Below are 24318 nucleotides of genomic sequence, written 5' to 3' on the forward strand. Positions count from 1 at the left end.
AATCAATGTCAATTAATCCTCACATTCTCACATATTCTTTCTGTCTTCACATTTATGAGACTTCACTACACACTACACTACACAGTATGTGAGACAGTCCCTGCCTCATTAAGAGAGTACACAAAAATTAATATACAAGAATTAAAAAAAATTGAAGTTTGGGGTTTGGTTTTGTCTTTTCAAAATCATCCTTGCTATTATAAAAATTAACAGATCAATGAATTTCAAAATAATCTCATTTCACTTTGCAATGAATTGAGAACCCATTGATAAGGGTAACTTCAATGACATGATATAATTTTAATTTCCTAAAACATTTGGCACTTTAAGACATTCTAACCTAAGAACTAGATCCAACAAATATCATCCAGACAAACTTTGAACACAGTAAGGATGGGTGACTAACACATCACAAGAAGCAGTAGTCAAAGGAAGGTAACCCAAAAGGAAATATTCCTAGAGAGATAGCAAAAGCTCAGTTACAAGCTTGTATGCTTTTATCAGTCATGTTGAATATCTTGACATTAAAAAGAAAAAAATATATATATAAAACAATGACTATTAGTACTCTGTTTCAAAAAGACAATATTGAAGCACTGAGGAAACTGAAGAGCTTGAGAGTAGTAGGAACTCTCAGAGAGGGAAAGGCAGGTTTCATGTCAGCCAGCAGGACACAAAGAAAAGCAGCATTAATCAGTTTCAGGCTGCGTATTGCACCTACCTGGCTTTTTCATATCCCATTTTTGAGCAAGTTTCCCCTGTAAAACAGACTGAAACATCCTCCATCCTACTCTGTTTAATTTCCAGCAAAAAGATTTAGGAAACCATGACAGCAAACCCAAAAATATCTCTAGAAAGGACCCAGAAGCATCCCATGAAGTAGCTGTTCTTCTGTATTGAAGCAGAACCACAGCAGAACCAGCTGCCCCACACATGGAGGGACAATAATCTAGATTTAAACATACAATATTGTACCTGAAAACAGGGTTACACCATGCTCTTTCAAGAGTTTCAGGTATAGGAACCTGAAATGAACATGCTCATAAAGTGAAAAACATTGCCCACTCCTTCTCCTCTTCCACCCAAACTGGATGCCCCAACAGCTGGATATATTTTAGGAAAAAAATCAAAGAATCCTTTTCACCATTCATTTCCTAAAACTTCATTCCATGCAAAAAAATTTGTCACTTCTGATGATAGTCAAGACTATCCTGATCTCAACACTAACTCTGCCCTGCTGATAGTTTGAATTTCCCCACAACAGTGGGAATCTTTTATTACAAAAGGAAGATAATCCAAAACATTTTCTGAGCTCCTGTGACTAGTTTCTTCATGAATCACAGCTCCACAGTACAAGGCTGATGTTGTGAAAGACTGAGCTTGTGATCTGCCTGTTGGAGAGTTGTGAGAGGAGTCTTTGGCAACTACTGTCCCCCAGAAGACCTCTAGGATTTTTGATAATGAGAAACCAGTATCTCAGAACAATCTCTGCAAAGACCATCTGCCTGTAAGTGTTGAACAGGTGTGAAAGGTATGTCTGGAAAGGATCCCAAAAGGGTCTCTTCCATTGCCCTATTCTGTGCAAACAGCTAGCAGCTCCTCCCTATCTTATGAAACACTGGGAGAAATCACAAGGTCATCCTTCAGGAACCATAAAGACAGGAAAAAAGAGTGAGACAGGACAGTTAGCAGAAACTCCAAGGGAAAAGTGAAGAAAAATTGAGCAAAATGTCTGCTACTTAGGCTGAATATCAGTGGTTCTGGGAACAGTTGTTCAGAGAGGACATGCTTGATCTCCTGAAACAAAGATGGTCTAATTCAGGGGTATTTTTTTATTGATGGTGAAAACTGTATAAATTTTAACAACACCAATACCCGAAACTTATTTTCAAAGATTTGTGAAGACAGTTAAATAAAAATCTCGTGGACGGACAATCAAATCAGAGGTGAAAACCTTCAATTATTAAATTAGCAAGACCAGCACAATGGATTAGTTATTTACCAAAGAAATTCCAGTTCAAGGGGTTGTTGTTCCTCCACACAGAAAACACACCATATAAATACTATTTTGATACAAATTTTAATGTGCCACATAATTCATTATTATGTTCCACAACATGACAATAATTTATATTGAATACAGATAACAATTAGTAAAGTAACTTGGTAACAAAACTAAAAACAAATTTGTTGCTTTGAAGTTTGTTTTGGATTAAACCACTGGCAAATTCCAATCTGTTTGTCTGAAGAGCCATGCAAATAGGGTGGAGTCCAGAATGTCCTTAGGATTATGTGATTTCCACTGCAAGTATCACTGAGAATGATCAAACATCTTGACCTCACCAAACCACAACAAGAAATACAACATGAAAGACTGAAGACTGTGTGTGGTGGCTAATAATTCTGCTGCTTCCTCCGTGCCACAGCCAAGCGCAAGGCCTCAATAATCAGCTTCTCATTGTTCAGGACATTGTAATCAGTCAGTTTCACCAGTTTGTCAAAATTCGCTTCACTGAAACACACCTCTCTTGTTGTAAATGGGGAGAGGATGCTGGAGACATCAACTTTGCCTTCAGCCATCTCTTCAGGAGTCCTTTCCACACCTAGGGGACAAACCACAGGGAGATGCACCAATAAGCTTTTATTGTAGTGTGTGGCTTCTATCAGTATTTACATAATTATAGGTAGAAAAGGGAGACTTGAAAGGAAAGATATAATTTGCCAGAGGAAAGTAAAAGTACTGTGCTAGTAGCACTGTACTCTTCAGCATCTGGATCAAGCCTCTGACTAAATAGGATTTTACATCATTTGACATTTACATCACTTTAACAGGTTGAAGTTAGAACAACATTAGCAGCAGAAGTGCTAGACCACTAGTAGGACAACATAATCTTTTTTAACCAAACTAGAAAAGCATAAGCGAAAAGGAAACCAGATACTCTTGTATCTGGTTAAAATAAATAGATAAAGATAAAATAATAGCCACCTCACTGAAAGTTCAGGAGAAATTACTGCACTCAGAGAAAGGACATCATTCAATTAAAACCAAAGATCTCTGTCTACTCGGGCCTCAGTCTTGAAGATTACTTTTAAATATGTGAAAAAACTTGAATGAATGGGCTTCACACCAAAACCAGCTGAAGTTTTTTCCTCGTCTTTGCTTGCAAGCAGCAGTGCATGAAGAGTGCATGTCTGTAGAGCAAAACATCTTATGTTAAGAACCTACACCTCATGGTGCACACATACTGGAATTTTTGCCTTCTAATAGTTCTGGTGAAATAAGTGCCTATATTCCTCTCAAGTGCTTTAAGAAAGATTCTGGAGTTTACAAAATTCAGACATACTGACACAGACCAGTTACTTTTGTCAGTGATGAGGCTCATGCTTTCTTTGAAAGGTCAAAGATGACAGTAAGACACTAGATATGAAATGGAAATAATTCACAAGGAAAATTTTTTTATTAAAACTGCTATCACAGATGACTCACCAGGAGCTTTATATTTCTTGAAGGTGTCATTTACTAGGGGAAAAAAAAGTACTGTTGGAGCTTGTGGACTGTCAGCCTCTTCAAACACGTAGCATTCCTTCAAGTTTTCCCTGTCTTCCTCACTTATCTCAATTTTGGGAAATGGAATTTCTTGCTCTGAGAAGTACTTTGCAATCTGATCCAGAGGCTGGATGAATGAAAAAAGATATATATAAAATTCTTACAAATAATCAAAACTGATCCAGCGACCTATATATTTTAAACTCCAGCAGCTAACAGGAATATTCTAAGGTTTGAATGTTCCTCTGGCAAGATATTCAATTTCAGATGGAAACAAATATAAACACACCAGATATTGCAGTTTATCTTATTTTCCACATTGCTTTAGGCAAAACAAGAGAACAGTCACTTTCTCTGAACTTGAAAATTAAAAAGCAACAGTTCCAATTTTATAATTCCATTGAAAGAATTCCCCCATTCAGAAGTGGAAGGCAAAGAAACTGCAAGAATGGAGAAGGAACACATCAGTCCAGATTACTCTGCATCATTGTCTAGACTTCTTCATTATTTACCACTTTGCCAATCTGTCTGTCCTCTGCATAATTGGTGTTGCTTGATAATGGCTCCCTATTAAAAAATATACTTATCAATATATCTTATGACCTCAAAAAATAAAGCTTTACCACCTATATTTAATATAAACCTATGTTTATTTTATATTATTATCATTATATATGCAACACTAATTATATTATTTTAAATTATTAATCTATCTGGCATTAGCCACTTAGTTTCCCTGAGATTGGTATGAGATATAAAGGCCAAGAGAGACTTTTTTCCATTTAGTCTGTTAAAATATTGTCAGGACTTTCCATTTCCCTTGTAATTCCATTGCCTTGTACTGTATCCAGTGTAAGGATAACCAAAATCAGTAGCAGAGTTTCAGAACACTTTATCAATTTGTAATATAATCCAGAATACAGTCCATCAGTTATTCAAAATTCTTGGATACACTGCAGCAAAGACTTTGATGTTTTTAAAATGCCTATATTCCATCATTGTCTTTTAATATCCTTCTTAGTTACTGAGAAATAAATTACCTAATGATCTAAATAATAAATTAGATAATAATAATCTAATTCTCATTCCAGTACTGCAAAGTTAGGTGGTTTACCTGGTGAGTGCTACAAATCAAAAGACCATGAAGGAAAGAGATCTCAGATACCATGGCTTTTCTTACCAGTGTTTGGGACCCTCCACTGTAGTTCAAATGCAAGATGACATCAACCTCCCTCTTTGATCTCAAAAGTGGTGGGTAGCTGGTATTAATGAAAAAGCCAGTATCAACCAGGGAGAGCTCATTGTCTGCTGTTTCCATCAGTTTATTTGGGAAGGAGTCTATCACTGTGTCTGAAACATAATTATTTCTCATTACAACAAATAAAACACAAGATTGATTTCTCCTCTGAAGGAAGGCAAAGAATAAAGGATCGACAATTTTGCCCTCACTCTAGCTGTACTCTTTTATGGGAGTGACATGCTACTGCTTTCTCCCTCCCCCTTCCTCGGCTCTGCAGGCTGCTTTAGCCCTAGAGGGGAGATCTTTCCTGCTGCCTTCGGCTGACCTCACTTTATCCACAGGAACACAATCCCCAGACAACCAAATACAATTTCACCCCCCACCAAAACTGAAATGCTATTCAAATCCAGCTTTCATATTTTCCATTTGTAAAGGGAGAAGTGGCATTTCAGAAGTTGGTCTTATCTCTTCCTCTTTGTTGGAAATCCTAAGTGAATTCCACAACCTAAACCTTCCTAGAATATTACTGAAAAACACGTTGGTTTACTGTGCCTTTCCAGGTCGAAAATCCTTCACTCTCCAGGTACTTGTTATGCAGCTGGAAGCCTCTGATAAAATTGGGATACTGTGCAATGGTTGGACGTCCTGTCAAGACATCTCGCAGAGCAGAGGAGAGAACACCAGAGGGAGTAAATAGACATGTGTCTACTTCATAGGGATTCACAGACAGAAAGGGTTCTTCTGCTGCAAGATGGAAAGAAGAAACTTTAAGTTTAGGATAATTTTCTGAAATAATCCGTATTTTTAAAAATGGAGTGACTAATAACAACAGGTATCATCATCCCTCACTCCAAAGGTAAATCAAACAAAGTTATAAGCCCTTAAGTTCTGTGCCACCAAATAAAATTCAGCATTGGACAGTGAATTAAATTACGAGCTACCTGCAGGCAGCAGGCTGCCAGGCAGTAAGCACCACCTTCCACTCTAAGCTTCCTCAAATGATGCCCACCTCTACTGTAGCATGTGGTGGAGAGGAGAGAGCAGTCCTAAAATACACAGAAGACCTGTCAATAATGACCTGCATGTCAGTGTCACCCAGAGAACATCAGCTAAGTTAGGAGACCAGTCACTACAGGCTCCCTGTGCAATTAACAGCAAGAACAAGCTTTGTCCATGGTGGCTCAGCAGAGAAAACAGCCCTTTGCAAGAGCCATTTTCTCTACCCATGTTATTACCGGCCAAGGAGGACCATATCCTAATTTAACAATCTTAAGATGTGTTTTTGATGCAACATGACTTCTATATGTCTGATGGAGACTGGTTTTGTGTCTGTATGACCTTCAGAAAAAGGTACAGCTTTTACAGAGCTTTTCCAAAGAAGTGCAATTTAGTTTTAAATCAGCCAGAAAATAATTCTTAGTTGACATCTCTGCTTTTCTTTCCTCATCTTTTACTCTCTGACTTTGACAGCATTTCTTTATGCATTAGACATCTTCACAGTACATAAGCAATATATACCAGTGGTACAAAAGAATTTTAAATCTCACCAATATCTTTTACTCTGTCTCTGGTCCATCTGCACCAGAAATCTTCTGAATCAGCAGCCAAATTCCAGACATACATTGCATCTATGGAAAATATACTACTCCACATGCCTGTAGCGTGAGAGAGGAATAGAAGTTGATTGATGGACTGGCCTCGGAAGAATCTTAATTGATACATACCTTCAGTTCTTCCCATTGGATACTTCCTTTCTGTCTGTACAGATACCTTAGTGGGCATACTTTGTAAGTTTGTCCTTGTTAATGTAAACTCACACCTGCTCAACCTGTCTGCCAGTGTCTCCCCAGTGCTGTCCACCACACACCATGTGCTTGCCCATACCAGCTGTCTCTCCAGTAGACCACCTTTCCCCAAGGCAATAGTCACCTTGCATGTAGCAGATGCGAGTCTCTGAGAGCTTCTTCATCATCCTTCCCATAAAGAATTGACTTCCAAAGTGTTCTGCACGAATAGACGCTCCGTATTTCAGCAGGCCAACTTCATAAGGAGTGAACTCCAGCCACTCTACGGCAACAGCAGCCGGACCATGAAAAAGCAATAACATGTTAGATAATATTAAACAGAGGGGTTCCAGGAAGCAAACAATGAAACACTGGCTAGTTCATAGCATGCCATTCACCAGCCATGGCTGTATCTGTATGCCAGCAGTACTGATGCCATGAGGTCCTTTCACACCATGGCAGGGCAGTCCCAGGCTGTGATACAGCAACCTCCAGCAAAAAAGTCTTGGTCTGAATGAAACCACAGGTATTTCTTTAATAGAGTTAATCTTACTCCAAAGTATGTATTACTCATGCACAACTTGTCACCTTTAAGGCTCAAGTGACAGAGAGCTTAGCATTCACCTGGTGTCATATACTTAACCACTCATGTTAAACAAACACTGTGAAAATTAATAGTAGAGAAAATAGTGATTTTCCTGCCATTGGACCCAAAAATTCAAGGTTTTTTCTTTAATTGTTCAAAATGAGACCATTTAGAACCATTATATGAATTTGTTTCATTACAAGGTTTTTGTGACAGGATAAACTGTGACTTTGACATCTTCTATGGTATATCTATGTTTCCACTTTTAGCAAAATAAAGAACTCAAATTCTAAACACGTTTGGATTTTTCTTTTTTTTAAGTTTTGGTCACTATTATCTGAAAATTTTATGACTTATTGAGGGTTTTATTTGCAATTAGAATGAAAAGACTATTGTATTAATAAAGCTGATTATATCCTTATCATCTTAGTTTAGACCACTAAATTTATAAATTTGTTAAGAAATCTAAATAATACCCATTACCTCTGAATGCCTGGGCACTATAGTTGGACTTGAGGTTGATGGCCACATAGATGGGCAGTGGGTTCTGGCCGTTATCCACCGCCTGCCGTTGGTCCGAGAGTCTGTGCTCGTCTTTCTGGTTTTGATTAAAAAGGGTTAATGGAACGAGGTGGAAAACAATTTGCATTTCAAATAATATAATGTGAACTATCAGCCCTATCCAGCCTTATCCAAGTTCTCCTTTCCATTCCCAGGTAACTGGATTGTTCCAAAATATCTGCCATAGGATATTCCAAACTTGGCAAGTATCCCCTATATGGGTTCTCAGATTTTGAGATATGAAGAGAAGTTGATTGTAGATTCAGCAAGGAAAAAAAAAAACAAAAAACAAACCAAAACATTTCCAGGAAAAATAATGCAGCTAAGTGAAAGGTAAAGTTCTTTCCTTGGCTGGGTCTTAGCAAAGACTTGATCAAATTTTAAGGTATTTGGCAATTACAAGCATATTGAAGAATATATTCTATTGCACATGACAATTTAAAACTCCATTGTATAAACTTAAACCAGAACGAAACTGCTTAAGATACACTATTTTTAAATCAGCAAAATTTCTTAAAACTTGGTATCATATTTAGAAAATCATCTTTCTCACTGTGTGAACCATATCCATATGCAGTCTATATCTAGGTCATGTTATAGATGCCTATCTTCATTTATGCTAGAGAAGCAAATTATTTCAAACTTTTAAGTGCCTCTTCTAGTCAGAATATTTTATGTCCAAAGTGATTCATTTACAATTAATTTTTTTTTTCTCAGGGTACTTCTTTCTTTAAGGAGAAAGAGCACCTTAGACTGGTATGACATGGCTCCTTCAGTTCAAGGTCAACCTCTCTTTAAATCTAGAGCAATGTTTTAATAATAGACCTGAATATATAATATTTAATCAACCTCTAAATGAATTATTTGCATTAGTAGTACTGAATGGCATCCCAGGATTTATTTTCTTCTTCACTGTAGCTATAGAAGCTCAGCAGTTATGTGGAAGAAAAGGGTTATACCTTATCGTGTAGCATGGATTCGATGACAAGACCCCAAAGGTCTATGAAAGAAGTGTTATGTCCTTCTTTAGTCCTCTCCATCAAGTCATTATAATAGTACTTCAGACAATCCAAAGAAAAACAGCAGATCTTGGATTTGGTTACTTGCTTGCGAGCTTCCTTGATTGCATCCTCCAGATATTTTTGTGACCAATTAGCATCTTCATATAAGTTTGCCATGGTCCTGAAGAAGTGTTAGTAGAAAATAATGAAAGAGAAGTAAGGCTGTGGTTTGTTATCACAAAATATTTGTGCAGTTTGCCTGTTTCTTAATTCTTACAGGGTTCGCAATTTAAAACACTCTTAAAACACTCTAATTTCAAAGGCAAACAAAACCTCCAAATTTTCCTGGTTTGGATGTGGTAAAATGGGCTCAGAAATTATCTTGAAATTCAAGGGAGAAAAGAAAGCAAGACCCAAGGCTATTAAATTCAAAGGTTCCACAAATATTCATAAAATCCCTTTTTCAAAAGGTGGGGAGTATTCCAGGAAGCAGTCACTACTACTCTGCTCTAGTCCTGCATTTGTTCCCATATATCTGCTAATTGCTTGTGCCAACAAGAAATTGGGCAGTTTTGGGCATGTCCTTGTATGACCTTCTTCCTTGTCTCCTGGAAATCATAACAGAGACAGCTACACTCAGATCTCCATGTACATTCAGAGAAGTTAAAAGGAAACCTACCATTGAAGTTTGGACTTACATAAAGTGACACACAACTCAGTGAAAATTCTCCACTTCCAAATAGGCGTAGCGGAGAGGGGGAAGCTAGAACCTACTTGATTAAATACTTTAGTTAAGTATGACATCATCTGCTCTATGCCCACTGGGAGAGGAGAGCACTTCACAACAAGCCACCGTATCTGTAGTCTCTCCAAGGTCAGTCACTTGATATCATTTGTTGGACTTTCCGTGATACTGTTAATTCCTCTAGCCCCAAATACATCTTTTACCAGAGGGAGATGCACTGTAAATCCAAAATGGAAGAGAATAACCAGCAAGTGGGAGGCATAAATTCTTCTTCCCATCCTTCTTCAATTTCCAGTCTAAAGACAAATTCATTACATTTAGTCTAAGGTATAATTGATAAAATACGAAAGGGGAATAGAGCATTTAGATGAAGATATCAGGCATAGACTGAGTCAGTGTGCTGACAGAAGCAGTTGATGAGTGTGGTGATTGATCTCTTACTCAGTATGTTTTGTTTCCTTGCTCCAGGTGGACAGAGAGTAGATTGCGGGGAGAACAGAAATGCTTTTGCTTTGCTAAGTGCCATATAAGCTAATGGTGCTGTACAGAGTCAGGGGTGCTGAGCAGAGAACACATAAACCTTGTTTGGGTCACTCTCACCATGTGGTCCCCGATAAACCCCCGATGTAGGAGATGCAGTCCAGCAGGTTGAGTTTCTGGAGGCCCAGCAGGCTGCCATACATGGCTGTGAGGGATCTCGTTCCTCCCCCGGTGGTGGTGATGGCCACCACTGGCACCTGTTGGACACCACAGGAGCAAAAGCCGTGCATGTGTTAGACACAGCCAGCGCTCACTGGGGAAATCAGATCACAGGCAGCAGGCATGGATACAAGCAGGGATGCTACCTGGCATGAAAAGGATGTGATTGTTGCAGAAGGCTTGTTTGCTACCACCTGACAGCCGCAAGGAGGAAGGCTTATGCCTTACCCGCTCAGATGGGGTGGGAAGCTGTTTACTTAACGTGCAACTGGAAATCAATGTCATCACCCTGGAATTTTTCTCAAAGTGTATTATTAGAAGCCGTCATAGAAAATACAGGATTTACCACACCGGAGCAGATTAGGGATCTGTGATTCTGCCTCCAACAATGACCAGGGTCACAGAGGAATGCACAGAACCCTGTAATCAGCCAGACCACACAATAGCCAAAGCCTTCCTGGCCCCAGGCCATTAATTACTTTGTGTCCTGAAGCCCTGAAACACATTAATTGATAGGGTTTCCCCCTTCGTGATCCAAGTGTAATTGAAGAGACAGACTATTCTTCTCCTTATCTTTTCCTGATCTAGTACACCCTTTGCTTCCGTTAACATCCAGAGTGTGGATGCTTACACACCCCATGGAAAATGTCTTTTTATACCTTTCAAATAGTAGCTTCTAATTTCATAGAGGAATCTGTTCTAAAGTCAATGACTAGAGCATTAAGAAAATAATTCTCCTGCTCTCCAAAAAAAAAGGCATAAAAAACCCCAGAAAACAGATGTTCTTCCTACCCTAAACTCTTTAAGATCTTAAATCTAGGAAGTTTTATAAAATAATAATGAAGAAAATCTCTTAATCTTAACTAAAGTCAGAATCAACTCCAAAAAATATATTATCATATTTACATTTTCTAACCTATTTTAATATAAGTTAAAACTCTAATGATTTTTTTCAGTTCAAATGTAAATAAATAAATAAAGTAGAGGGGATATTTTACCATATTTCCGAAGTTAAACACATGAATAGGAGAGCCAGTGTAATTAGATCTTTTCAGAAAACAGTTTTCTACATGTGAGAAAATTCTGACAGCTGTGTAAAAATGGTTAAAAATGTTCTTTCCAGCTTTGTTGAGAACTTTGTTTCCTGTATTACTCTCTGCTCTGAAATCCAAACTAACATTTTTTGAATCATACTTTCCACAGCACTTTTATTTAACTGTCAGCTAGAGAGTGTTGCTGCTGTTGGTATGTTTATACTTTTCTGATTGTCAGCAACCCAGTTAGGCATCAGCAGTTGCAAAACTTATGACTCAATTACAGAGACAGGAACAGTGTCTAGGGTGGTACAGCTAAACTTACAATTCAGCTATTTCATCTACAACTCAGTGATGCTGTAAGATCCACTCTTCTTTGCCAGATTGATGGTTTATTCTATTCCTCATTTTTCCCAACAATACACCTAACTTTGCTGCAGAAACCACTCCAAGAACTTTTATTCAGTTGTCTGTGTGAAAATTTTTGTTTCTTCCTCTCAAAACTCTTTACACATGTGTCATGGCCACCACCTTGTCTCTCTGTTAAGGCCTTCAGTTTCGCATCCCCCAGCTGTTCTATGTCTGCCCACTGTAAATTTTCCTCCTGAGACCCATGAGCAACACCGAGAATAAACAGGAATGGACTATTTGAGGAGCTGTTGAGAAGTTTTGGGGTCTATAAAGACTTCATCCTGCGTCCCCCACTCTTCTACATTAACAGGCCACTGCTTCTCTTGCTCTTGCCTTGCCCTCGGTGACCACACCAGCACAACTAATTAGGCTGGGATTTTATCTGTTGTTTGAATTTGTGAGCCAGGCCCTGATTCCCTGAGAGCAGTTGCTACCAGGGACTATATTGGCTTGCCTCATGCTCTTTCAGATCCTCCTCCAAATTAAGAATCTTTTTCAGAGCAGCAGCAACGTATTTCTTCCTTTTCCGCAGGAAGTCCTGCTCCTCCACGCACAGGCTAAACCCCAAACGAACGTCCAGGTCTCCTGAGCTGGAACAGACAGTGGGAAAAATCAATGCACACATAATTTATAGCTGACTTCAAGATCTGTAGGGCAGATATTAAAAAATAAATCATCTGTAAAACAAGTTATTTCCAAGCCCACATATAGATAAGGGAAAGAAGAAAAACAAGCATTTCTCCTGCCAGCAAGAAATAGCAGTGAGGATGAAGAGGAGTTTTCAAGGTCCTTTAGATCTCTTGTGAACATAGACAAAAAGACACAAATCAAGGAAAGATCACCAAAAGGAGTAATTTCAGAAGTATTTTTTTCTGTATCCATTTCTATTTATCACTATGACATCCTGGAAAATTCAAGTGATGACATCATCACTTGTTCTCAGGTTTTGACAATTCATTAACAGCCTTTAAACTGAGGGTTCTAATGAGTTATGTGATGGAGCTTGAATTGCAGAGCAAGCCTCAACTCAGCCTCTGTCTTGGGAAATCCAGCCCTTCACCTGTCTCCTGAACATATTCTTAGGTAAGTATTTGCAAGCTACATCCTGCAAATATACAAGAATATCCATCACTTTCTTTTGTCACGTATGCAGACACATGGAATTTTGTCCCTTGAGAAATGTGAAGCACAAGCAAAAGAAAATTCAGAAAAAAAGGTGCAAAACCAATCAAATGGTAGCTGATGTTACGTGCCTTCAGCAATACAAATACACTAATTCCTGAGAACACTAAATATTAACCAAATCTTCTGGGTCACATCACCCTCTGGTGGCTGCAAACTATTTTCACTAATATTTCACAAATATGACTCTTTCAAGGATTAATGCTACTAATCTCTGTTCTCCAGTAAATTTGATTTATCAGTGTAATTTTGAAAACAGAATAAGGCCAAATTATTTACATTAACAAACAAACAACTATTTTAGCAGTAGATTAACATTTTTCTTGCTTTCTTTCTATAAATACCTGTTTCTGTTAAATTTATGTCAATATGTTTTGTTATGGGCTGAGGTTGTACAGGTAGCTCTCCATTTACACAAAATTCTCCAGTGCTGTGAAAATCCACCTTGCTTTCTTTCTGTATATCACTCAACAGTGAGGCTGCTGTGAACCACAGGAAGTTTTCAGCTGTACCATAAAATGTCCTTGTCCTCAATTTTACCTGTCACTGGTGCAATTCTGTCCCTGCCAGTGGCCTGGCAGAGGTGCTGCTGGTCAGGTCTCAGCTCCCGTTCTGCTCAGCGAAGCAGAACAGGCAGAAGCCAGGCTACCCTGTGTTTGCTTTGGTGATTTTGCAAAGTTAAAGACTGATAGACTTTATTTCAGTCATTGTGCAGATCTGACTATTGGCTTAAATGGGAAATAAAGTAATATGTGAGCAGTACAGTTTTTTTCATGTGTGAGAATGACAGGCAGACTAATTTATTAATTTACTCTGAATGAAGGCTCACAGACTCACATTGAAGTGCACAGTCCTGTAACTGCAGCAGACTTGCACTTACCTCAGGCACCATGTAAGTACAACACAAATCACTCACACAGTATGTGTGTATGTGTTCTCTACACCTATCACAGAAAAAGCCTACATGACTAGTTTATGGTAGTCCTGGTTGACAGAACAAAAAAGGTGATCTTACCATTTTCTCGATGTCAAGCACAAGTGAAATGAATTATCCTGGAAAACGAGAAAGGTAAAGCTAATTACTTCCAAATTTAAAAATATTTCTTTCCTTCAAGATGGGGCAATGCTCAGACGAAGAGAGGTGGTTCTCAATAAATCATATGGGTAAGGACATTATTTTTATACAATTAACCAAAGCCTCACTCCCTGCCCTGGAATCAAATTTTCTCTTCTGTAATAAGCCTGTGTGTTTGGGGCTGGTAGTGTGCCACAAGCTTGCATGTTTGCACCACTTCCCAGTCTGCACACTTAGAGAGGGCAACAAGAATGAGAAAAGTTACTTTACTAAAAGAAATTTTTTTAAAAATACACACACAATAAAAAAAAAAACCAAGCACCTCCAATATCAATATTTACACAAATTAAAACCTGAAATAGAATCATAATCTGGACGGGTCTTTTTTCGGTTCTTAGCCAGTATTACCCCGATATTTTAAATAAAATAAAATAAAATAAAATAAAATAAAATAAAATAAAATAAAATAAAATAAAATAAAATAAAATAAAATAAAATAAAATAAAATAAAATAAAATAAAATAAAATGTTTTGAATAAATGTGCATTTGACAGTCATTTTTTGTTCCTTGAAACGCCTTAGTTCTAATTGTGGGACACAGAATTGCAATGATTTTTGTATTGTTAAAATTGTTAACATATTCTTCCTTAAAAGTGAGTATGGCAACTTTAATTTTTTAACCTTTCTAATGAATAGCTGTACAATTTTATACAGTGATTTTGTTTACTTGGTAACTTCATTTTGAGCAGGACAATATTAAGCATATTTTAAAACAGATATTTCAAAAAGATCGCAGCACTCACCTCTTCTAGTGTTATTTCCTTCTGCAAAGGGAGTGAATTCAGGGGGAAAGAAAGGACCCCAGATTGCTCTGTTTCATTTCCATCAGACAGCTAAAAAAATGTAAAAAGCAATTGAGTATGAATACATGAAAGGTTTATCATCTCTAGAACTTCTCCACAAAGAAGGCTAGTTCAGTTTACTGGTTCTATTAATTGCTTGTTCTGAATTCATTTGGGTTAATAATAACAGACAGAAGGAGACCTTACCTCTTCTGGTAATATGATATCCAGTCTTGTCTGGTCATTTATGATGCAGTGAAATATGATTATGTGAAGGCTGGGGCCAGAGTCCAGCAAAATCTTCTGGCTTCCTTCATGTGATCCTTTCACTATAAATGTAAGCTCGGGGCCTAAACAGAGAGCAAGGAACAAGCAGAATTTTAATTATTACAAGCAAACACACATAATTAATAAAAAACCCCAACCTGCCTCTATTCTGCACACTTTTTGTAGAATTTTCTTACACCACAATAACTAAGTAGACTTCAGGTGGCCAAAACAGACTGAAAATGGATCTAAAATATCTTGGTTAATATATATAAGTAATCAATGTATTTTTAAATAATATAGCTTGATATTTGTTAGATGCTTTCCATGAATAAATTAAACCAAGATTTGGATTTAAAGAAGCGTCAGTTTAAAGGCATTTTGGATTATTCATGTTACATAAAAGTAATTTATGTTACTCTGTTCTGCTTCATAGTATACATTTTATAATATTAAGATTAACACTCAAATAATTCTAGAAACCCAAAGCTCAATCAGACTACTTGGCATGTGTTCATGTCACTAAAACTGAAACAACCTGAAGACTGTGGTTCTTGTGCAGAAAAGCCTTTTTGTTTACAGAGAGTTCATATACTGTTCTCCTGCAAGATCAGGGCCAAGAGACATATAATTTTAGGTCATTAACCTTTCCTTCCCATGTTACACCTCAGTCTGAAACTTCCTATAATGGAACTCAGGCATTGCTACCATTTTCTTCATAAAAGTCAATTTTCCATTTACAAATTAACTCAGAACAGTCATGAGTTTTTGAGATTTGCCCCAGGAGCAGTGTCACACAAGCTACTGTTCATTTAAATCAACTTAAAATCTAGTGAAGAATCCTGCTGTATTTGTTAGACATATATTTTATGGACAAAGTACTGTTTTGGTGATTCTATGGTAGCAGAAGATTTTCCTGCAATTTGCAAAGACCCCTTTGATACAACTTTACATTTAAACTCAGGTTTATTATTTTTATTAAGGAACCAAAAAGAAGTCTCCTTCAGAATCCAAATATGCACAAACTTTGTACATCTTCAACCCAAATCAAACATATGGGATAAGGTTTCTACATATTAGCTATAAGATAATTTTAAAAGATTCCACTTAGTTAGAAAGATTTGTTTTGAACAAACAATAAACAAAGAACTAACCGAATTTTCCCAAGTTTTCATTCTAGTATCTGTCTCTCTATTTTTGCATCAGTTTAAGATTTGCCTCATAACTAAACACTTGACGAACTTGAATTTTGACAGATAACAATCTTTCTGCAAGGTGGGGCATGGCAAAACCAAGTATTATGTGACAGAGATAGAGCAATGTGCACAACGGATTATTAATTTTTTTCAACATCTGTTGTAATAACTGAACCACAAGACAAGAACAATAGGCTAATGAAGCAATAACCTCACTTGTGGATTGCTGCTTCAGCTTCCCTGTATCCACTCTAACCTCCAAACAGGAAACGTCACGTGCCTGCAGCAAGAGAGGATGAATGATGATTGAGAGAAGTGTAAATGTCATTGCAAGTGATTCATACTGTTCCCAACCAACCCCTCTGGCTGATCAATGAGCAAGGCAATTATTATCTATTACTATGTCTTCAGATAACGCAAGGGCAATAATGATGTGGTATTTCTTTACAAAATTGAAATAAAGAGGGACAGCTCATGAGCTGCTTGAACTTGGAGAGACAACTAAGCTAAGAAGATCAGCCCTATTCAAAATAATTAGTCTATTAACATGTGGGACTATTTTTATGAGCATTGTAACACTCTTTTCTTTAACTCCTCATAGTTCTTTTATACAAGAAAGTAGGTGGAAGGACTGTGTTTGGGACACAGCTCAAAGTTTCCCGAGTTAGAAACATGAACACTTGTTATTCAGACACAAGAAAGATAATAATAAATATATATTTTACCACTAGTACTCCATTTGTAATAATGCCATCGGGATAGTCCAGACTGGAAAAAAAAAAGAAAAGGAAGATAATGTAATAGGTGGGAGAACTCAGACAAATTTTTAAGTCTATGGTTAACACATTAGTTGTTACATGAGCTTTGACATTTCTGACTTTAACATTCTCACTCAAAAATACTTTAAAACTTAAGATTAGATAATGAGCTGAGTTGCAATTTTTTCCACTCACTCATGATAGAATATGAATCTGGATTTCTACTCCTGTGGCCTTATGCCTTGCTTTAGTAAACCATGCAATGAACACTGGTATGAGACATACCTATTTTGAGAACAGCTGCAGTTGTTAAATTTGTCTTGATTCTTTTGAACATTTCCCAGTTTTACCCAGGTGTTTGTACTTCAAAAACTAATACAACTGCCTAGCTTTCCACAACTTATTAAAAAATTATCCTAATGGCAGGAGAAACTGTAGTTACCTCTATGAAGTGATCTGCAAATCACACATGAGATTGTAATAGATCACTGTATGTATAGATGTGTTTCCACATCTGGGAATAGGGGTGAATTCATATTCTGCAGCCAACAATGTCTATACACTAAAATATTTTTCCATCAGAAAAATCAGGCAGTGTCTTATTAAGAATATGTTATAATTTACCATTTAATTAAATTACAGATGTAAATTCATATGATGTCTCAAGTAGTCACATTACTCCAAAGGCAATGCATACATATGTAATTTTACAATGATTGAGCACTGACTCCCCAACCTGCTGCAGAGTATGAGCTGTTTATTCAGATTTTGCAAGCCATGTATTACACATGTACTGTATCTCAGCTAAAACCAAACAATATAATTCCTTTAAAATTAAATAACATTGTTTTATCTACTTAAAGTGAAAATTTACCACAACAATTAGATTTCAGTATAAACACAAATGATAATATTCACTCCAAAGCTCAAACAGTTTAAAGCTCTGTTTCCAAGTCAGTACTTTTCTTTAAGAGAAAAATGTGAACTGGCTAAATACACTGCAGAACATTCTGGAAAAACTTTCCATTAGAAGAAAATAGCAACAGTAAAACTGAAGCAAACATCTCAGGTCAGAAAAACCCAGTTATAAACTTAAAAAATTTATTTTATTTTAATGTATTTCTAAAGAGTTCAAAGAACATTGGTCAGGAATTAGTAAAAAATATACACAGCATTTCCACCTGCATAAAGGTAAATGGGTGTAAGCACCACTCCAGATTTGTTTCAGACACAAATTTTTGTAATTAATTACTATTTTGCAGTCAAATAGTTGTAACATTACATGAGATATAGTGTCACCATCCTCAAATACTTCATTAAAAAATAAAGGAAAGCAAGAAACAGCATGGTTGATATTAGAAGAGCTCAGCCTGCATAGCCTGGTGAAATGAAAGTGCAAAGACAGGTAAAGATATCTCTCCATGGAGGTAAACATTCAGTAAAGTTTAGTATTATTTGAGTTGATGGTATCAACGAAGTATAAAGTTAGGCTGAAAGTCAGAAGGTCCAAGGCATGACCTTCAAACAGGGTGAAAGAACCTGCATTGCTGAACAGAACAGAGCAGAGCTTGGAAGGCTCCTGGGAAGAACCAGGACACCTCAGTCATGAAGGACCAAGGGCTGAGATGTCTCTTTTGGGTTGTCAGCTCTGCTGCCACCACTGTAAGGAAGCCTAGCTGCTGTCACTTGTTGATCACTCTCCACACTGCTCTTTTAACTTTTATATCCCAAATTTCAAGGCCTCTGCTAGTCACAGCATAAGACAGATGCTTCCATTTTTTAAATTTTTAACCTGGTCTATATCCTTCTTTTAAGAAGAGCAAGGGCACTCATCTCTCTCTGAATCTTAGGAAATCACCTGTGGCTAGAAACATAACTGATCTGGGTGCAGAAGGGCTCAGGTTGGCAGGTGCCTTTGAACATTTTGCCTACCTTTGGAGCACTGAATATCTTCTACTAGTTGGGATTAGCTGGTAGTTTCTCTGACAACCAACCTGGTGTTAGCTCTCATCACACAGAGTAATGCTCCTGTACACTTCTCCATTACAGACAGTGATTAGTGGGCTTTTTTATGGCAGACCTCAGTTTCACTAGGAGAATTGGGAGCATATTATGGCCTGAAGCAGGGAAAGACAAAAACAGAGACTCTGGGAATCTTTCCTCTCTAAAAGTCTGTTGAAGGAATGCCTAAGGCTGCAGTGGACTCAATGTGGATCGTTTTCCAACACCTGGTATACATCAAACTTCTGCCTTCTCCTTTTTGGATTATGCCTGACTTAAAATGAAATTAACAATTTTGAATAAGAACTTACAGTCACACATATTCTTATATTGCAGTTCTCATTTAGAACAGGCTACTGTGCCCCATTTCACCAGAGAATCTGGATTTTTTAATACCTATCTAAAAAATTTGAATTCTTCCGAGTCAGATACAGCTTTCCCTTCCTTTAGTAGCTTCCATAACAATGCAGGCTACTTTTCTGAGCTTTCTGACAACCCAAGAGAAGCATGGGGGAAATGGTACTGTTTCAGTAAAGAAAGCTGCATTCACCTCAAAGGTTCTTTCTCAAGTTAAAACTTTTGCCTTTAGTGCTCCTCCACATAAATACATGATACAATACAAACAGTACATTTGGCCTCTAACTGATAGAGACTCAGCCTAAGGGTTTCTCAGCACTGCCCAAGCCAAATAGCTGCCATAATCTGCTGGTTCACCCTTCACATGAGGAGGATTTCTAAAAATAACACAGAAGAACTACAGAAAGAAAAGAAAGACTTTTATTTTCTAAAAATCCTGCTTTTGCCATATTTCAATAATTAATATTTAACTTTTATACAGCTTTTTGTACACCTATTTACATTTATTTGTGTTAATTGGGCTTTGTTTTAAACACAGGCTTTCACATTTGAAAGAAAAGGGGAGAGGGAGTGGATATGAAAGGTTGTGTAAGAGTGGTCCTTCATTCTTCTAAGGGTTGTTAGAGATGCACTTCCTCAGCTTGAGATATCTGAAAGATAAAAGAGGGCAAAAGGAAGATCAGCAGGTACAGAAAGTACCCTGGGGCTCTTAGACCTTTCCACGGGAACTCAAATCACCTTGCAGCTCACCAGCAGCCTCTCTGTGGCCCCTCAGTGTCAGGTGTGGGCTTCAGAAGATGTCCGAGGGGAGCGGGAGGTTGAGCGAGCGCAGCCACCTGCTCCAGCGGGACCCCGTCCCTGTGGCCACACGGATGGGCTCGTTCTGGTGCTGGACCCTGCCAGTAGAGGCACGGGAGAGAGCCCAGGTTACTGCTGACAATCACCAGAGAACAGCACACAAAGCACTAAAGCACGCGAGCCAGCAACCTGTGTACAACGGCCTTACCTTTTCCGTCACTGCTGCCCAAGCGCAGCAGCTCTCACGCCAGCTGGGCTCGTGCTAGGGGCCCAGAAAACTTTGGGCAGGCATTTGCAATCCCTTGGCTTGGCTGCTGGCGAAAAGGCACTTGGAGGAAGGAGCATGCCTTCCTCTGTGTCGCTAGGATCAAACATCTGGCCCTCAGTGCCTGCCACTCTGCAGCAGAGAGGTGAGCGTTTGTTGGTACTGCAGCAGTGGCGTAAGGGGCAGGCAAAACTAGGGAGGGTGTTCATCTTGCTGTTGTGGAAACTCACTACCAAAATGAAGCTTTTCTTCCATTTTAAATAAAATATAACAGGAATGGATGCAGGAACAAATTTTGTACAGCCCTCCAATGTACAGTTAGTTTTGTACAGGTAGTTTTATAATGTTCTTTTTGGTAAAAGTAACACAAAATACAACCTTTGCAGTGAGGTTATAGGCAAACAAAAATAGGAGTGGCAAAGCTGCTATCATAGGTGCAACCCAGGAAACATTCTTGGCCTGGGGTTACACTTCATGTGTGGTATTATTCATTTGAAATGCTGGAAAGAAAGAACAAGCTAATGTAATAAATCTTACAATTAGTAAAATCTAGAATTAAGATGGGGAAGAAATTAAAAACTGTGGATAAAGAGCAGAGGAAAAATTGCTGGTGGAAATAATCATTAATTTCAGAAATAAACTGCCATATTCCCCCCCAAAAATTATGTTCTCATTGTTCCCATCACAATAGAGGATTTCTAGAAATTATCCCACATGCTTAGATGTACTCTTTGTTATCAGAGGGCTCTGTCCTTCTGAAAATTATCTGTAATCTCTGTCAACACTTCTCTCATCCAGCATTGACAAAAAATCTTTCCAAAATCTGCTGAGCTTGTTCAACACAGAAGAGGTTGGTTTGGGTTCATACCTTTCTGGTGACCCATCTCAACTACTTCACTTCAGTTGTTCAGACCTTTCCAGGGCTTTCTAGTTTATCTATGCAACCCATTGTCTACAATTTTAGTGGACAAATCCTTTCATTAATTACTCCTGATATCACACATTCCAAAGTGTGGTGTGTTTCCAAAGAGGGAAAAAAACACCCTCTCAATATCCTACCAAGACTAAAATGTTTAATCAATCCAGATGTGCTTAGACCTTTATTCCAGACTCAGCTGATGGGCAGACCAGCATTGACCACCACACAAATGCAAGAAATGTGAATGAAGGACAGTAGGGGGAAAGTCTGTCTGCCTTCCAACAGGAAGCCCATTTTCTCAGTCCTACTTGGGAGCTCTCAGGGACATCCCCTCACTTATAATGCAGCACCTCCTTGCCTTTGCATGTGGCTCTTCAGGCCACAACTATTACTTTGGTCACTCAGGAACCACACTGAATGAAAAATAGTAGATCAGATGCCTTCTTGCTGGAGCAACAGAGCAATGACTGACATGTTTTTTAAAACCTGTCCCTGGAGACTGCAAAGGATCCTTTTTATTGGTACAGTTCCATCATCTTCCAACCAGTAGAATTCCTAGTCAGGTATCACTTGCAAAAATTGTCCCATTTATGACTTTATTGAATACAACTCCAGGAAAAGGCCACCAGCTGCAAGGTCAGACAGAAGAGTTTGGCACAGAGCTGATGGCACACATGCTCCGAAACAAGTTCCAGCCTCTGTTCCCATACACAAATCCACTTGTGGACAACATCCAAGCCAGGCAACCTACTCGGATCTCCTCTATTAAAGATGTGATTATCAAGAGCATGATTCTCTGTACCAGCTCCATAAGTCATCCTGTCACTTGCAGAAGAAGGAGAACCCCAGACAGGATATTTGCCACACCTACTGGTGCTTCCCCATTGTCCCCATTACTGATGTTGTGACACTCCTGAGATGTGACAGGCACTGTTTGTCTTGATGCTGCTGGGCCTTTGGCCTGTTCTGGAGCACAGTAAACAACAAACAATCCACCCTGGTGAGTCTCCATGAGTTGTAAAATGAGATTTTGAGACTCTTTCAGCTTTGATAGCTTTTTTGTGTGTGAACACTGAGATCTTTCCTTCTCCATCCTTAACACTGACCTACTGTCCTTTCACCAGGAAGTTCTTCCACTGCCGCCAGGAATTCAAAGTGTCCATCCATGTATTATTCTGCTAGGCCTTCTGAAGTGCCCCAAACACCTTGAGAAGGTTCCAGCAGTACCATCCAAGAGCAGCACCTCCAAGTACATCCTCTAAACAGTAACACTCCACCAACAACTTTCAAGCCTACCAAATGAAGTTACTGCTGCTCCTCCAGCTTTCCTGGTTCCTCAGTCCTCAGACTCCCACACTGCTCTTTGGACCTTACTTTGCATTTGGTTCCTTTTTGGCAGAATATTTGGCTCTTTTCTCCACCACTGCTCCCCAGGTGTAGCCAGATGAATTGAACAAATCAAATTATGGAAGTGCATTTTATCATGTGGATTTGAAAAACCAGATTCCTCAAGAGGGGAGTAATTAAGGCATTTAAACTCGGCACTCCTTCTAAGGGTCAAAACTTCCTGAATGTTGTTATGGTACTCATACTTCCTTGTGTATCTCATTGACTCAATGAGGAAAAAAAGAACATGAAGCTGCTTCCCAAGAGGCAGAATTCAAATGGCGAAAAAGTCACATTTCATATATTTGAAATCTAAAAGTATGTATTCTAAAATTACAGTTTACTAAAATTGAATGAAAACATGTAGCTACTGCTTTTAGAGACTCCAGGTTTAAGAAGCACCATCACATATGAATCAGCTTTTCAAACTATTTTTATACTGAATATAACACTTTATTAGGAATTTAGGACTCTACTCACGTGTTCTGCAATGTGAACTCCACCTCCAGCTCCTCACGTGCCTGAAGCGAGGAGATAAAAAAAAAAAGAAAGACTGATTACTTATTTTTCTTCACAGCTTTCATCATACCAGCTACATATAATTTCTAAATATGCCTTTGGAATAGAACTTAGGATAATTCCCAGAATGTAAGAAAGTCATAGGTTTGACTGAAGATATTGAATTTTTAGATATTGAAAAAGCAGTTGCTAAAATGATTTTTTTAATCTAAATCCTTTATAAGCATATCTGCATGCTTAAGCTTGCTTTAATCTTTAGCTATTCTGCTAAAACAGCCATTTGTTCAGATTTGAATTCCCAACACAAAAAGAATCTGCCTCTTTAATACCATTACAGTTAAAAGGAGCTGAAAATTCAGAATTTACACCAAGAGCCACCAAATATCCCATAAAAATTCAGAATGAAGACTGGATAACTACTTTTAGCTGGTTTCATCCTATATTTTTAGCATAGATATTTGTTCTAAACAAAAGTTAGCAAAAAGCACTCACTGAAGTCTTTCTTAGAATAGCAGCGAAATACATTTTAAATAGATGCTTCCTATAAAGAAACACTGTAAAAGGATCTATTGAGCTGGAAGGAGAGAATTGCCATTGCTCACCTGTGGATTCAGCTGAAACTTCACACGGACAGTACGTCCTACAGTGAGTTTATCTATGTCAAAGAGAACTGTGCAGAGCTCATCGTCCCTGGTGACCGTGTCCTCATCACAGACCTTCAGCTCCAGCACGTTCTGCACAAAGAGGTTAAGAATATGATGGAATTACTACTGTATCTAAGAGCTCCATAAGGCAGGAAAATCTCAAGTCCAGGTTTTCTTTTCTTACTCCTCCAGTTTTATGGGAAGGAGGAAAAAGGAGGAAGGTAAAGAGAAAAAGGAAAGAGACTTGGGTTTATTAGACATCACATTACTGATAGCTCTTCATACAAAAAGAAGCAAGCTTGTTTCATTTCCCCAGGCAGACAAGACAAACAGGTCATGCAGAACATTCATGATTTTGTCATAAATAACTGCATTAAATTTTTCTGCATTTATTTTATGTCCTTTGGTTCTAAGTGTATAAAACAGTCATAGGTACATAAAGGTGGTTTAAAGGATTTTCACAATATCTAGAACTGAGTGATTTTATTATTATTTTTATGT

At 38.1% G+C, this 24318-nt stretch overlaps 1 protein-coding gene across 1 annotated transcript in view; it reads right to left on the reverse strand.

Moving 5' to 3' along the window:
- Positions 1-2101: 2101 nt before the first annotated feature.
- The window catches only part of LOC134551237 (cytosolic phospholipase A2 epsilon-like), a 32954-nt gene continuing 10737 nt past the window's right edge, over positions 2102-24318 (reverse strand). The window contains exons 5-21 of the mRNA XM_063398593.1: positions 23776-23907; positions 23135-23175; positions 16896-16938; positions 16387-16450; positions 14915-15057; positions 14669-14758; positions 13806-13843; positions 12063-12198; positions 10065-10201; positions 8678-8900; positions 7641-7755; positions 6717-6854; positions 6335-6442; positions 5340-5531; positions 4728-4897; positions 3488-3674; positions 2102-2603 (exon numbers count right to left, since the gene is read on the reverse strand). Of these exons, the coding sequence (XP_063254663.1) occupies positions 2395-2603; positions 3488-3674; positions 4728-4897; positions 5340-5531; positions 6335-6442; positions 6717-6854; positions 7641-7755; positions 8678-8900; positions 10065-10201; positions 12063-12198; positions 13806-13843; positions 14669-14758; positions 14915-15057; positions 16387-16450; positions 16896-16938; positions 23135-23175; positions 23776-23907 (2166 nt within the window). The 3' untranslated portion in view covers positions 2102-2394. The remainder of the gene's footprint in view (positions 2604-3487; positions 3675-4727; positions 4898-5339; positions 5532-6334; positions 6443-6716; positions 6855-7640; positions 7756-8677; positions 8901-10064; positions 10202-12062; positions 12199-13805; positions 13844-14668; positions 14759-14914; positions 15058-16386; positions 16451-16895; positions 16939-23134; positions 23176-23775; positions 23908-24318) is intronic.

The sequence above is a fragment of the Prinia subflava genome, chromosome 5 (genome assembly GCF_021018805.1).
Source record: "Prinia subflava isolate CZ2003 ecotype Zambia chromosome 5, Cam_Psub_1.2, whole genome shotgun sequence".
NCBI classification, from domain to species: Eukaryota; Metazoa; Chordata; class Aves; order Passeriformes; family Cisticolidae; genus Prinia; species Prinia subflava.